This window comes from Syzygium oleosum, unplaced genomic scaffold (assembly GCF_021117445.2).
Source record: "Syzygium oleosum isolate NSW1041296 unplaced genomic scaffold, Sole_v2.1 Sole_v2.10, whole genome shotgun sequence".
Taxonomy (NCBI): domain Eukaryota; kingdom Viridiplantae; phylum Streptophyta; class Magnoliopsida; order Myrtales; family Myrtaceae; genus Syzygium; species Syzygium oleosum.
In genome coordinates, this window is record NW_026607494.1 from 8,608,708 (window position 1) to 8,622,651 (window position 13,944).

Below are 13,944 nucleotides of genomic sequence, written 5' to 3' on the forward strand. Positions count from 1 at the left end.
TAAACTACCAATTCTATATATATACGTAGCTCAATGACTAAAAAATCGGATTTCGCCGCTTGAATAACACATAAATGGGCACAAAGACTAGCCAAACTATCCGCAAAAGCCAGATATCTTGTCAAAGGCATTTTGAAGTTGGACCATACCATAATCATCATTTCAAGTATCGCACACAATCATCAAAACAATTAGGTATGACATTCAATCATTGCCAACAAGTTAAGAAGTTTGCAAGGAAACATGAAGTGAGTACATCATTGCGCTGTTAATGTGCTGATCAAGAAACCAATTATCTAAATGAATATAGATTTAACGGATATTTGATGAAGCATCGCATATTAACAAAGTGGAACACGATACTATCACGTCTTACACTCCTCATAAGCTAGCAAAGAAAATTGAATTGCTTATGAGGTGAAGCACACACACTTATCGGGGTGAAAATCTTCAACTCCTAGGTCTTCATCCACGAAAAATATATTTGTATTCTGCAACTATATCTGGATGCAGGAAACGTTTGGCAAACCACCTAGTCATGTAGAACAAGATTGAAGATCCATTAGGAGACTTGTGAATGATCATTACCGGGTCGGAAGGAAAAGACCACTTGCCATTTAGTTTGGTTAAATGCAGATACATGTATGACGCGATCACTCCATTCTAAGTCCTTCCACTCATCAACAACAACATCATAGTGGAAAAGCATCACCACAAAATCATTTGACAGAAACGTGCAAAGTGAAAATTGACACGCTTAGCCTGGAAAAAGCTCGATAAAAATAGGCTAAGCAACAGCCGAAAAGTCTCCTCACCTTTGTAACAATTTTATTCACAAGATCCTTTTGCTTGATTCCAACAGCCACAGCAAACAAGTTAGACGAAGAACTAAGAGAGCCCTGTCCAAAGATCAAGCAAGTTAATGCATGTTCAGAACTATGATGTTATATCTTCTACATTGAAAAAACTATTGTCATTTCAGGCTATTTTTTTACCTCTGCAGAATCCATAACGGCCTCATTTCCAAATCAGAAGAACTGGCAACAATACCTTCTGGTAAGGCCTCACTTCCACGTGGTCTGCATCGATTCTGAAATGAAAACACAAATAAGCTATTAAGCAACAAGTGAGACATCTGGCATGGCACAATTAAATTGAAAGTGATGAGGTTCAAAACTGCCATTCTCTAATAACAAGCACTGGATGGAAGGATGACATACCGCACAAGTGCTGGCGTTAGAGCTCTGTGATTTATCAATTATCCTCCAATCCCATCCTGAGAATTTCTGCAAAACATTTTCAATTTCATTCGCAACATCCAGCATATAAACTACCGGGACCGAGTAACAGTGAAAAAACATGATTATCTGTAGAACTAAGAAGAGTAGGTATACACCTCTCTGTAATCTGATGCCAACAGCGCACTCCCGATGAAGAGTCCTAGACAAAACAAAGATGCTGCAGGAAAGAAGTTCCAAAATTGTATCTCTGTTCTTGTCATTCTATGCTTCCAGCAAGCATTTATCTAACCCGAAAGCCATAGTTGGACTGCAGTCCCATTGTTGTAATACATTTTACATATTCCTGAAAGTGATAGGATCCAGTCCTTAGTCAAGTTATCAATCTCATACTAAAATTATAAAATTAACCTAGTCAAAAACCAATTATTGACTTCAACACAAAAATGGCAATTTTCAGTGAAGTAATCTCTTATAAAGTTCATCCAGTTTCAATGAACTCTAAGCAAAGGTGTATAGTCATAAGTGAAAAAATATTGTACCATGGTTATTCAGAGGTAGGTCCATTTAACTATGAACACCAAAGTAAATGCATCTCTGGAAATCCTAAGGATAGGAAAACTCAATGATAGTTTGGCACTTGTTTATATGGCATTGTTGTGCATTTAAACCTAAACAACACTCGTAGACATAAACACTTACTAAACCTTAAAAACCCTCGGAAGTCTCTAAATAACACAAGAGTTACTAAGGCCATGTAGAGTTTGCTCCATTATGTTAATGCTAGACCAAAGAAACTTGAGATTTTTCAAGATTTCTTACTTGGTGGAGAACTGCCCTCCGGGTGCTAGATCCAACATATTCCTCAAGATATTCCTGCACATAATACATTACGCTTCCATAATAGAAAGAAAAATAGACCAATGGCTTTACCCTGTGGATTGCTCTCTCTCTCTCTCTCACACACACACACACACACTCACACAGATTATCTGAAACCTCTGTCCGTGGAAGCCTAACACATCGACGCACTTCCATGTCCCAAAAGAAAGACTCCAATCATAAGAACACAAATGAATTTACTTATCTGGTCATTTATTCATACTATCACAGAACAACTAATTGTTCTCCTGAAATCCTTATTTCTTTTGGGATGGAGAAAGATTAAGCGTTTCTCCTTTGACAGAGATGAAAGGAGTATGCAGTGGATTTTACAATGATGGTTTAAGTACATAAGTACTGCCTACTTTTGAGTAGTGGGTATCCAAATCAACAGCAGCCCTTTGTTCCAGAGTTTTAGCCCTAAAACGCGGATTGCAATTGAGATGGTTCGCCGGTCAATCTACGCAAATCAAAAGATCATTGTTAGACCACTCAAATAGTGGATCAAGTGCAATATCAGGACTGGATTCAATTTTTTTGTTTTAATTGACAATGCAATTGCATCATCAAAACTAATTTAATTCACATGGTAAATAGCACGAGTAGCTACTTAAAACAAGTATGGAAATTTCTTTGGGAAAGTAAAAATGAAACCAATTTCCTTGAGGAAAGTCAAAACAGCTTCCACTTCCCCCAATAACAATGTTCCATCATATGGTGAGGTCAAGATACAGAATATGAATGGATTCAAGTGAACAATAAGCAGTTTCACCATTAAAAGGCAAACTGTGAGAGGACCCTTTTGCCTAGATGAAAACACGGAATCATCTCGGAAGACTGCAACGCGTGATGCAAAAGGCTCTCGCTAGATATTGATCTTTCTTACAATCTCTATTTCAAAAATCATTGTTCCTGCACAATATCCAAGGTTAAGTCCTATGTCTCTGCATTGCTTCTCATTTTCACAAGGAAAAGGACTCCGTAGCTAATCAACGAGAGATCTTTTGAAAAATAGCCATCTCTATGATTTTGTGCAGTAGCTATGGCTGGGATATTCAAGTGATGCAATGAGATCTTTTGAAGATTTTTCCATTTGAATGATTTTGTATGGTAGCTATGATTGGGACATTCGAGAGATGCAAACTATGAAAGCAACTTCTGCTACTACGCGCAAACATTAATAAGGAATATTCTTGACATGGATTAAAATCGCAAGTAACCAACCAGTAAAAGTTCATAACGGCTCCTTTCTAAGCAGTATATTAGTAAAAAATCCATTTCCTCTTGTTCATGTGGTTAAAGCAAAGGATAGGAGCATGGAACATGCTCAGCATGCAATAAATGAACAACCTGTCTGTAAAGTACTGAATGGCGAACACCCACACAAACAAATAGTTCTTTTAATGATAAAAGAAACCGGGAAGAACATTCTTTCCCTTTTAGTTTGCATGGAGAAAAAGGAAGGACCATCGCATACTAAAATGAATGCAATACCTTTGGGAAACATTCATAACCTCCACCAGTCACATTGAGCAATCCTAAAGATAAAACTCTGTTGGGCACCATGGCAGCAAACTTGCAAGCGATCATAGCTCCTGTTTTGACAGCCAAAGAGGGCAGTTAGTCACCCTGAAACAAACAGGAACCCGATCTGGACTCACAGGCAGACATGTCATGGATGTGATTTTTAGTTCATTATTAAGTTTAAAAAATGGCCAGATAAATCCAGGCATCCAGAAATTGCAATCAGAATGGTTGTTTTAATTTCTCATATGAACCACAGAGCCAAATAAGCATCCATGAAATTTGGGTCATTCAAGACTCACTCATTGAATGGCCAATGACATGGGCTCTTTCCCATCCCAGGTGATCGAGTACAGCAATCGCATCTTTCGCCATAATCTTTGTCCTGCTCCAGAAATCACATCGAAAGTCAAAGTCAATTTTCGTTAAAATGTTTTCGGAACAGCACCAAATTATCATCAAACTAAAAGACTAAGAAAGCCATCCAATGTCCACGATTTTTTCCAAGGAAAGCTGAAGCTGCATTTCAGCTTTGCACCAACTGGCAACCATTCTCCTGTGAATAGGCTCCCGATTCAAGAAACTCCACGAAGCAGCACACACTCAAACGAACTAGAAAGCTCACCGTATGCATCGATCGGACTCACGTGTACTCTGACTTGTCAGCGGGCACGGAACTCCGGCCCGCGCCACGATTGTTGAACGCGCACACCTCGACCCCACCATCACCACCACCAGCGCCAGCTCCTCCGCCGAGGGCTCGCCAAAGGGGCTTCGGGAGGCGACGGCGGGGCACGGTTCGTCACAGAGAGCCGAGCAAAGCCGTTTCTCGGGACAAAGAGAGAGGGGCAGAGGACGAATCGCCAAATGGGGGCTTCGGAGGCGACGGCGTAGGCGGAGGCGGTCGCGTGGTCGAGATCTGAGCCACCAATCTTCACTTTAGGGCAAAAACGACGGGAAGCTCAAGTCATACAAAACCCTAACCTGAGAATGGGGCTTCGGGAGGTAACGCAGAGGGCGAGTCGAAGCCTGAGATCTCCAAAGGGGCTGCGGGAGGCGACGGCGGAGGCGCGGTTCGTCACAGAGAGCAGAGCGGAGCCATTTCTTGGGATAGAGAGAGAGTGGCAGAGGACGAATCGCCAATGGAGGGCTTCGGAGGAGACGGCGACGGCGTAGGCGTAGGCGGAGGCGGCCGCGTGGTCAGGATCTGAGCCACCGATGGGCTCCGGGAGGCGACGATGGAGGAAACCGGCGGAGGCGGAGGCGCGGTCCACAAAGAGCCGCGCTTCGCGGAGGAAAGAGAGAGAGAGCAAATGGGTTTTCTAGAAGGGGACGGCGGAGGCAACCGGCGGAGGCAACCGGCGTAGGCGCGGCGGGTTCACGACCAAAGGAAGAGGAAGTCGGGGAGGAAGGAAGAGGAAGACGCGAGCGCGAGGAATTTTGAGCGGGAGGAGTAAAGGAGAGAGAAACCAGGAGGTGAAAAGTGAATATTTGAGCACTAACGGAGGAGAGTTAACGGAGGTCGGGAGAGAGAAGGGAAAGAGTGAGATTTTTTAATAAATCTGATCTGTGGGCCCGCTTGCCACGTGTCACGCGCTCAATGGAGTTGTGTATTGCTGACGTGGAGTATTCCACTCACGCAATATTTTCTCCGAATCTCAAGGTTTCAGGTAGAATGCAAACCCTTCTTATGCCGGGCGAGCGATGATGAGTACAAATTGGGCCGGCCCAGTAGGCGGGGCTAACCTTGTTTATTTGTTGATCCTGTTATCATTCAAGACTAGATCCATGCACGCTACGCGTGCCACGAGCATTTCGTAGATAACTATAAGTAGTTTTTCTATTTTAAGGTAGTGTTAATATCGCGAAAAATCTCAAACTGATACACTTGTGATAAATTTATCAAGAATAATTTCTTAATCTCCAAAAATCCCAAACTGGTAATCTGTGACAATTTTACCCTTCGTTAGTTTTCATTAAATTTTACCATTAAATTTATAAATTGGATGAAATATTACAGTTGACGAGTGTACCAATCTGTTTGTCACATGCATACTAGTTTGTGATTTTTCATAATATTAATTCAATTTAACGGATGGAAAAATTATCATAAATATATCAGTTTTGGATTTTTTGTGATAAAAAAATTAGTTTTTGGTAAATTTGTTACAGGTGTACTAGTTTACGGTTTTTCGTTATCAAAAAATTAATTTGAGATAAATTTATTACATGTGTATTAGTTTGGAGTTTTTCATCTTATTAATCCTTTAAGGTAGTAGACAGTTTTCTGCTTTTACGATTTTAGTGTTTGAAATTTTTAATCAGAAAAATACATTAAAATGGAAAATTAAACTGGAACATGGACTTAGGCTGCGTTTGATCATCCAGATTTCTAGTTATGATAGAATTGGATAGGATAGGATATGAAATCCAAGGGATTTGTTATATACTATCTACTATTTGGTGCATCACGGTAATAAACCAGGATATTTTCACATATTACCATGTCCATTATTTACTATGAATGTTATATCAGTGTAAATGAATCTAAAAATTGCACAAACGGAGATGATAAAAATTCTCACGACAATCTTACCTATTTCATTTTTTTTCCCACTCTTTTTTAATTATTTCCTTTTTTATTTCTTCCCCTTCCATCATTCTCTAATAAAATTTTATTAAATAGTAAACTATACAAATATGCCTAAAATATGTAATAAATATAAATACTAAATGTGTGTGTATATATATATGAAATTTATATCATAAGATAGAAAAAATTTGAATATATAAAAAAAATAAGAATAAATAAAAACGAATATATTGTTTTTTTGTTATTTTGAATTTTTTAAATTAAAATTCAAATATTATTTATATTCAAATGTTATTTTAATTTTATTAATTTAACAAGTTTGTTATTCGAGAAAAATAATTTTTATATTATAGATATTATAAATCCTATCCATCCTTATCCTACCTCCTTCATGAGATAATTTATCCGTGCTATATCTTTCATATATCCGACTTTATCCTATCTTGAGTAAGTACCAAACATGGAATAGGATAAAATTTATCATATTCCGAATTTTATCCCAACTACCAAATGCAGCCTTAGTAGCTATGAAATGGCGAGTATGGTTCATACCCTCCAAACCCCCCACAGAAGCCAAAGCTACAAGAACCAGAAAACAAATTAAACTCACTCGTCAGCGTTTCCTTCAACGAATTAACCATAAAAACACAAGGAATGGAACCGCATAGAATGGAATCTCTAACCGTTCAAGCAAACGAAGTGTCGTCCCCGGAGGCGCATGTGCATTTGCTGGTCCCCAACATTCCACTCTCTTTCACAGTTAAAGAAGCTTCACGAGATTCGTGGTCTCCGGGGTCGAGGTGGTGGAGAACCCGCATCCAGCGAAGAAACCCCGAATCTCGGCACCCGTGAAGGCGGAAGCGGCTTGAGATGGGTCGAATAAAAAAGATACAGAACACGAAAAACCGGCGATCGGGAAACGGAATTTGATCGAGTTCCAGATGGAATTAGAGAATATAGAAAACGATTGCTTGGAAGAAGATGTGAAATTTTCCTAATTATTATCTTTGGTAAGTCAATTTAGATGTCGATGAGCATGAATGGAAAAGAACTAATGTTTTCGCACTTTTGACTGGAATTACTTGCAGAATAGAATGTGCAAAATCTCCATTGAGAATGGTTGTTCTTCAAATCTTATTGCGAGTTCTCTGGTTAAACTTTTGAAACTCAATGTCAAATTGCATCCGAGTCTCTATGAAATTTTTTCAAGTGATGATGGTACAGAGTTATTTCCGAAAGGTGTCAACTGTCAAGTACCCATTAAATTTTCTAGCAAAAAAAAAAAATTACCCATTAAGTTTGCTTGTGACTTTTGAATTTGTTTGGTGTGACATTATATTGACAAAGGGTGCTTATATTACTCTTGGTCAACCACGGTTATACGTTATACGTTTTGGACGTTTTAAGTCGTGGGAGGGAAATACATACATGTTTACTTTCAATGCAAGAAAATTGTGTAGTTACCGGTTAAGCCTAAACCTTCTCCCAAGATAACAAATGGTCCATTTGTTTCGTGAAAAACATTTTCCTCCTTTTCCGACGTTTGGTTCGCTTAGAAAAATGAGTCAACGGAAAATATATTCCTAGTCGACGAAAAAGGTTTTCCTAGTCGACGTTTAAATTAGGAAAATGATTTTATCTTTCAAAGAACCGAAAAATGTTTGCCAAAATATAGTTAGGTATCGGAGCTTGGACCCGAAATTTTACGTTTGGCACGAAAACTCCAATGTTAATTCCCAGGTCTTGACGTGACTAGGTTTCTGACGGCCAGGCCCGGATCCATCGAGGCCGGGCCTGGGACCACGATGCTCAGGCCTAGGCCCTTGAAGCCCACACCTAGGTCCATCAAGGCCAGGGCCAAACCCTTGATGCTTGTACTCGATACTCCGGCATTCGAACTCGGGTCCATAAAGGCCATGCTCAATCCCCGACACTCGAGCTCTAGTCCCAACCCTTAGGCCCAGGTCCATAATGACCGTGCGTAGGTCCTTAGCACTCGGACTCGGGTCCTTGGTCAATGGAACATTTATTCTTATAATATTTTTTTAAAAATATTTTTTAATTAATTTTTATTTTTAAAAAACGAATTTTTTATAATTATAATTTTTCTTCTTTCTTCTTTCTTTTTTTCTTTTCTCCTTCCTTCCTCCTTCTTCCTTTGCAGGCCGCGTGCCTCGGCGACAGCTGGCAACGTAGTGACCAGCCAAGACAAGGGCAGATGAGCTCGAGGCTTAGTCGATCCAAGAGAGCCCGAGCTCCGCCGAGGCTGGCGAGCTCACGGCTTGGTCAATCTTGATGAGCTCGGGCTCGACTGAGGTTGGCGATAGGCTATAGGTGCTGGCTGGTGAGCTCGTGCCTGGATCTCGCCGCCTCGCGACCTAGCCCTCGAGTTTGTGCCTTGACCTCGCCTCGAGCTTGCTAGATATGGCAGCAAGCTCGAGCTCTCCTGTGGCCGTTGCCAGCCGGTCGTGGTGGAGGAAGGAGGAAAAAGAAAAGGAGAGAGAAAAAAATTAAAAAAAATTAAAACTATACAATTTTTTAAAAAGAAAATAAAAATAGTTAAAATTTTGAAAATTTTAAAAAAATCATTAAAAATTCGATTTTGTTTTTTGCCTAAATAAAGTCATAAGATTGGAATCATTTTCCAATGAGATCCAAATATCAAAAAATGTTTTTGATTATATATCACCAAATAAAGAAAAATTAGCCGTATTCCCGATTATCATTTTCCTTTATCATTGAGTTTATCGCGAAACAAACGCACCCCAAGCCTAATCTTTCAATTGTATCATCTAAATCACTTGGTTCCACTTATGGGAACTTGACAGTAAATCTTTAGTCCATCTGGTCATTCCTCACGAGAGATTATTGAGTCCAATCCCAAATTCTTTATTCTCTTAATGAAATTGAAAAATTAGTTTCTGAAATTTCTTGGTTGCTTGATTGTGAAATTAGTCAAGATCAATCAATTACAGAAAAATCTTTTGACCAAAATTTCTCTTTTGAGTTTCTAGGCTCAGATCATGATAAAATATATTAGTGTAACACTCAAGGCTGAGAAGTTTATGCCTAAGGAAACTATGTGGGAGGATCTTTTATTTGAAGATTTCTTTTCAGGAGATTAAATCAAGACAAATTCGCTTCCAGAGCTACATGAAATTTTGAATCAGTTTGAGAAGGGAAAGCGTATTGCTGTGATTGATATTGTTGTGACGATAATTCCTGATGCAATGAACCAGATATTTGTTTATCCCTGTACAAAGCAGTTTCGTTCAATTACTCATTGGAAAAGGGCTTACGCACAATTCCTTGTGTGTGAAGCAATTTCATCACTTGACTCATTAGAAAGGGCATCCGGGCAATTACACCGTGATCCCATTTCTAATTAGTGTTCTTTATCTTTATATTTATGATTATCTCGTTAAGATTTTGGTTGATGACATTTCTCTTTTAATAGTTATCCAATTAGGAAACTAGTATTGCCGATCACACCATATATGTCGGTGTTAATGCATTCCTCCAATTAGCTTTTTTGATTATGAATTGATATTGTGATTTATTGAGTTATTGCCAAGTTTTGGCGTGTCTTTTCCCTTTCCTCTGTCTTTTATGTGATTTTCTTCCTCTCTTGCTATCCAATTTTCTCTCCGCTCTATGATTCTCAACATATCTTTTGTCATGCCCTTCCCTCATCCGTCACCCAAGCTAGGCAATACTACCAGCTCCAAGTGAGTACCGTATCCACACGAGAACACTTAAAAAGTTGCTTAACGGTGACAAATTTTTCGAAATGGTCAAAAAGAGGTCTCTAATGCTGGTCGTATCTCCGTGATAGCTGCAAAATCAAAAGGTTGGCAATGTGGCATCAAATGATTGGATCCAACTTCAATAATCTCTATCATTTACAAACCTAACTAAATTAAAAATCAATAATATCCGTGGGCATGACTTAATGGGTCGCGACTAAACATAACCCGAATTATCCCAAAAAAAAAAAAAAAACGTAGCCCGAAACAAGGACTGACTTTGTTTCTCTACAATGGTTTTCAGTACCCAATGTCACTTTTCTTTCCTTCCAAAAAGTTGCTCGTCCATGTCAAATGGATGACCATGAACCAAGTGTCAAGGTTTTTGGTTTTTTAGGTTGCGTTTCGTCGTCTAGATTCGGATTGGGGTAGGATCGTATAAAGGGGATTTGAAATCCTCCAAATATCATCCGGATTGTAAAAATATCCCATCAAATGTTTGATGCAACCTAAATAGGATTTGAAATCTATGAACATCTGCAACCTAAGATAGAATTGAAAATCTTTTGAAAATCTTTTTTTCTTTAAATCTTTGAATATCACATCTCCGACGATCCTCGTGTACGTGACTACTCAAACCCTCTTGACCTCTGTCGTCAATAAACATCTCTGGGAAATCGACCTCGAGAGCTTGATGACTTTCAATAGTCATGACCTCCACCATTAAGCAAAATTCTAAATTGAAAGTGAGGAGGATTTCTCTCTGGCGTTTCTAGTTCAGAGTCGACCAAGAGAGAGTTCGTGGAACAATGGAGGCCGAGAATGAGAAATCCAAGATGAAGTAGAGAGAGGAATCAAGAGATGATTCGGTGATGGTGGACAAGCTGGAAAACTCACTAAGAAAGAGAGGAAGTCATGGATGAGGTGGTGAGCCCTGGCTTTCCAAGTGAGCCACGAGCAAGGGCACTGGCAAGAATACTTGAAGATGCCGGAGTGGGGGACTGTCATAGTCAACGGCTTTCGTAGTGGTGGTGGGGTGCCGCTGGTGAGAAACGCCAAGAATGGTGAATTGTTAAGTTAATTTTTAAAATTGTATATCCAACCGGGTTAATCTCACCCCAATGCCGGATTTCTTATCCAACATTTTATTCGGATGTATTAGGGTTTATCCTGTTTGGAGAATGTTACTAAACACCGGATATGATAATTTAATAACTTATTTGGACCCAAATCTGGACCACAAAACGCAGCCCTAGAGATCTAAAACTTGTGCGGTCTAGATTAGATGATGGTCCTAAAGGGGTTCCTCCTCAAACGTAATGTCTCATTTATCCAATTCTTTATCCATTAGAAACCGTGAGGGCTTCAACCTAATTAAGTCACCATTGCTCTTCAACCCCGATTGGCTATGACACGTCCATGAGCTGCCAAGCCTCTGGTCACGTCGATGAACCTCTTTGAGAGTATAGTCGCATTAGACTACAATGACCAATGAGTCCGTGTTTTTCGTGCACTAGGATTCCGTTATTGTTGACACCCAAATATGACTAAATCTTTTTAATCAACATGACTCCGATAGGAGTCGTTATGGTCAATGACCATGTTTATCGAATAAACATGGAAAGATAAACTTTACATTGCCAATATGTAGAGATGGCATTGAGTCAAGTCTAATAGGATAGTCGGCCTGTTCTGAACCTTAAAGAGACTTGATTGGGTTGCTGTCAATAGGATTTCCTATACCATTTGCAAGACCCATATATGGTACGAGAGTTTCAAATTTCTCTTGCGGGTAACACGAGAGCCATTTTATTGAAATGTGTTCACTATATTGAAAAGCATAAGATTACTTATATACTTTCATATACTCAGAATATAGATATTGATTGTACTCATGTGTATTCATAATCTTTTTTGTCACTTCTCTTTTTTACAATTAGAATTTACTTGAAATTTTGAGGCATTTGGATACGTCTTTCGTGATTGTGAATTCCTAATCAAGATAAGGTATTATTACCTATTTTCAAATTATTTTTCAATTATAAATTATGGACATATAGGAACATAATAAGCTCAGGGGTATCAAGTTTAGGTTGGACAAGTTTAGAATACCATCTACGAAATCCTATGGGGTTTGAGACTAGTTTGAAAAATGATAAGAAGTTATTGAGACGAGATCAACCATCCAAATCAGTCCTCTTGTCGTTCCTACCAACCAGACGATGTGACCTAACCTAATCATAGATGCTCGTTATTCCATCAGATTAATTACCTTGACCCAGTCATATACGCATGTCACTTGGCTATCATATAGTGATTTCCTTTTTGGATTGCTGAGTTCTGAAGCAAATACATACGAAATGAATAGCTCAATCCCTTGCAAGAAACATGTGCTCAAACATGGCATGTTCTCAGCCCGAGAAAACAACAAAGTATGAGGGACACTATTCCGTTCAAATCCCCCCTTTTCTGTTAATGATAACACGAGGAATATCAATTTTAGAACGGTTAATTTACATGTATGGATGCACATAAATCCTGGTCACATGTATCATTTCTTTTTGAAGATGAAGCATCCTACGTCCTTCACATTCTTGTGATCCTCATCTTTGTCTGTGTTAGAGTTTAACAGTAAAGAATGGCGGATGATGAATCACGCATGATGCTTCACCTTAAAGTGCCTGAAAGTTCCAGAGAACTTTACCCTTTTCCTTTGGTGAAGTATATTCATGAAGATTAGATAATTTCCAAGAATATTTATAGAGACATTATTAGATATTATGCATAATATTTAATATTTCTTTATTATCTGAGATTGTTAATTTCCTCGTTAGATTAGATTATTTAATTATCTATGCATATTGTTCGGGTATAAATAACATTCTCTAATAAAGTGTGTGAAGTCAATTAAGGTCTTCATTGATTTTTTCTCCCCGTTTTTTGAAGATCCTAAAATATTTATATGATATGAGAGCCATCAAGAGAGAAGGAATCAAATCAAACTACTCTAGCCTTTCCTTTTTTCCTTTATGCCATCGTTAGTCATCTCATCTTAGTAAATTCACCAATTTTGGTTAACACTCAACGACAATGCCTAGACGTTATTCGTTGTGGTATTCTCTTTTAATTGCGAGGATCATTGATGAGCAAAGCCACAGTTAAATATGCAGCTAGCTATGAGCGTCGGAGTCGAGCACACTTTCATTGAGTAGCCAAAGATGAGTCGTGGGGTAATGTCATCAAGTATCCGGTTTGCTATGAGCACCAGAGTCGAGCACAACTTCATCGAACATCCAAAGATAAGTATCAAGGAGTGATGCAGTTTGGTTTGCCGCAATTCAAGTTAGGTTTCCACACTGTTTTATCAAGGTTGTATGAGAAAGATGTGTCAACTTTCCCATGGCAAAAGGACACCAGAAGTGCTATAAGTTGTGTACGATGGTCACTTTGGTGCCATAACTTTTTTTAGGATCACTTTGGTGCCAAAATCGGAGGAAAATAGATTACTTTAGTGACTCTGGCCAAAAAGCTGATGTGGCATTTATATTTAAAAAAAATGGTATGACTTGTACACGTGAAAGTTATGTGGCTTTTTTTCGAATTTTTTAATCTTTTTTTTCTTAACTTTTTCCCGGTCGCCGGTCTGGCGATCGGCCAAAGGGGAGGGTCGGCGAGGCCGACCTCGCCGGCCTCTGGCGAAGCTCGCCCTGCCGGCCACCGGCGAGGGCAAGCCTCGCCGACCCCTGGCTGGGCGAGGTCGCCTCGCCCAGCAAAGGCGAGGCCGACCTCGCCGTCGCGACCCAGGCGATGGCAAGGTCGGCCTCGCCAAATCTGGCGAAACTCGCCCCGTCGGCCACCGGCGAGCTTCGCCAGATCTGGCGAGGCCTACCTCGCCGTCGCCTGAGTCGCAACGGCAAGGTCTCGCCTCGCCCGGCAAAGGCGAGGTTGACCTCGCTGTCAC

At 39.6% G+C, this 13,944-nt stretch overlaps 1 protein-coding gene across 1 annotated transcript; it reads right to left on the reverse strand.

Moving 5' to 3' along the window:
• Positions 1–1,006: 1,006 nt before the first annotated feature.
• On the reverse strand, positions 1,007–8,155 carry LOC130134682 (uncharacterized). Its single transcript, XM_056315602.1, has 9 exons — positions 8,003–8,155; positions 4,629–4,966; positions 4,270–4,563; positions 3,947–4,029; positions 3,615–3,715; positions 2,486–2,580; positions 2,061–2,114; positions 1,221–1,286; positions 1,007–1,079 (listed from the first exon to the last, which is right to left on the reverse strand). The coding sequence occupies exons 1-8, from the start codon at positions 8,153–8,155 to the stop codon at positions 1,259–1,261; spliced, it is 1,146 nt and encodes a 381-aa protein (XP_056171577.1). The 3' UTR covers positions 1,007–1,079; positions 1,221–1,258.
• Positions 8,156–13,944: the final 5,789 nt, after the last annotated feature.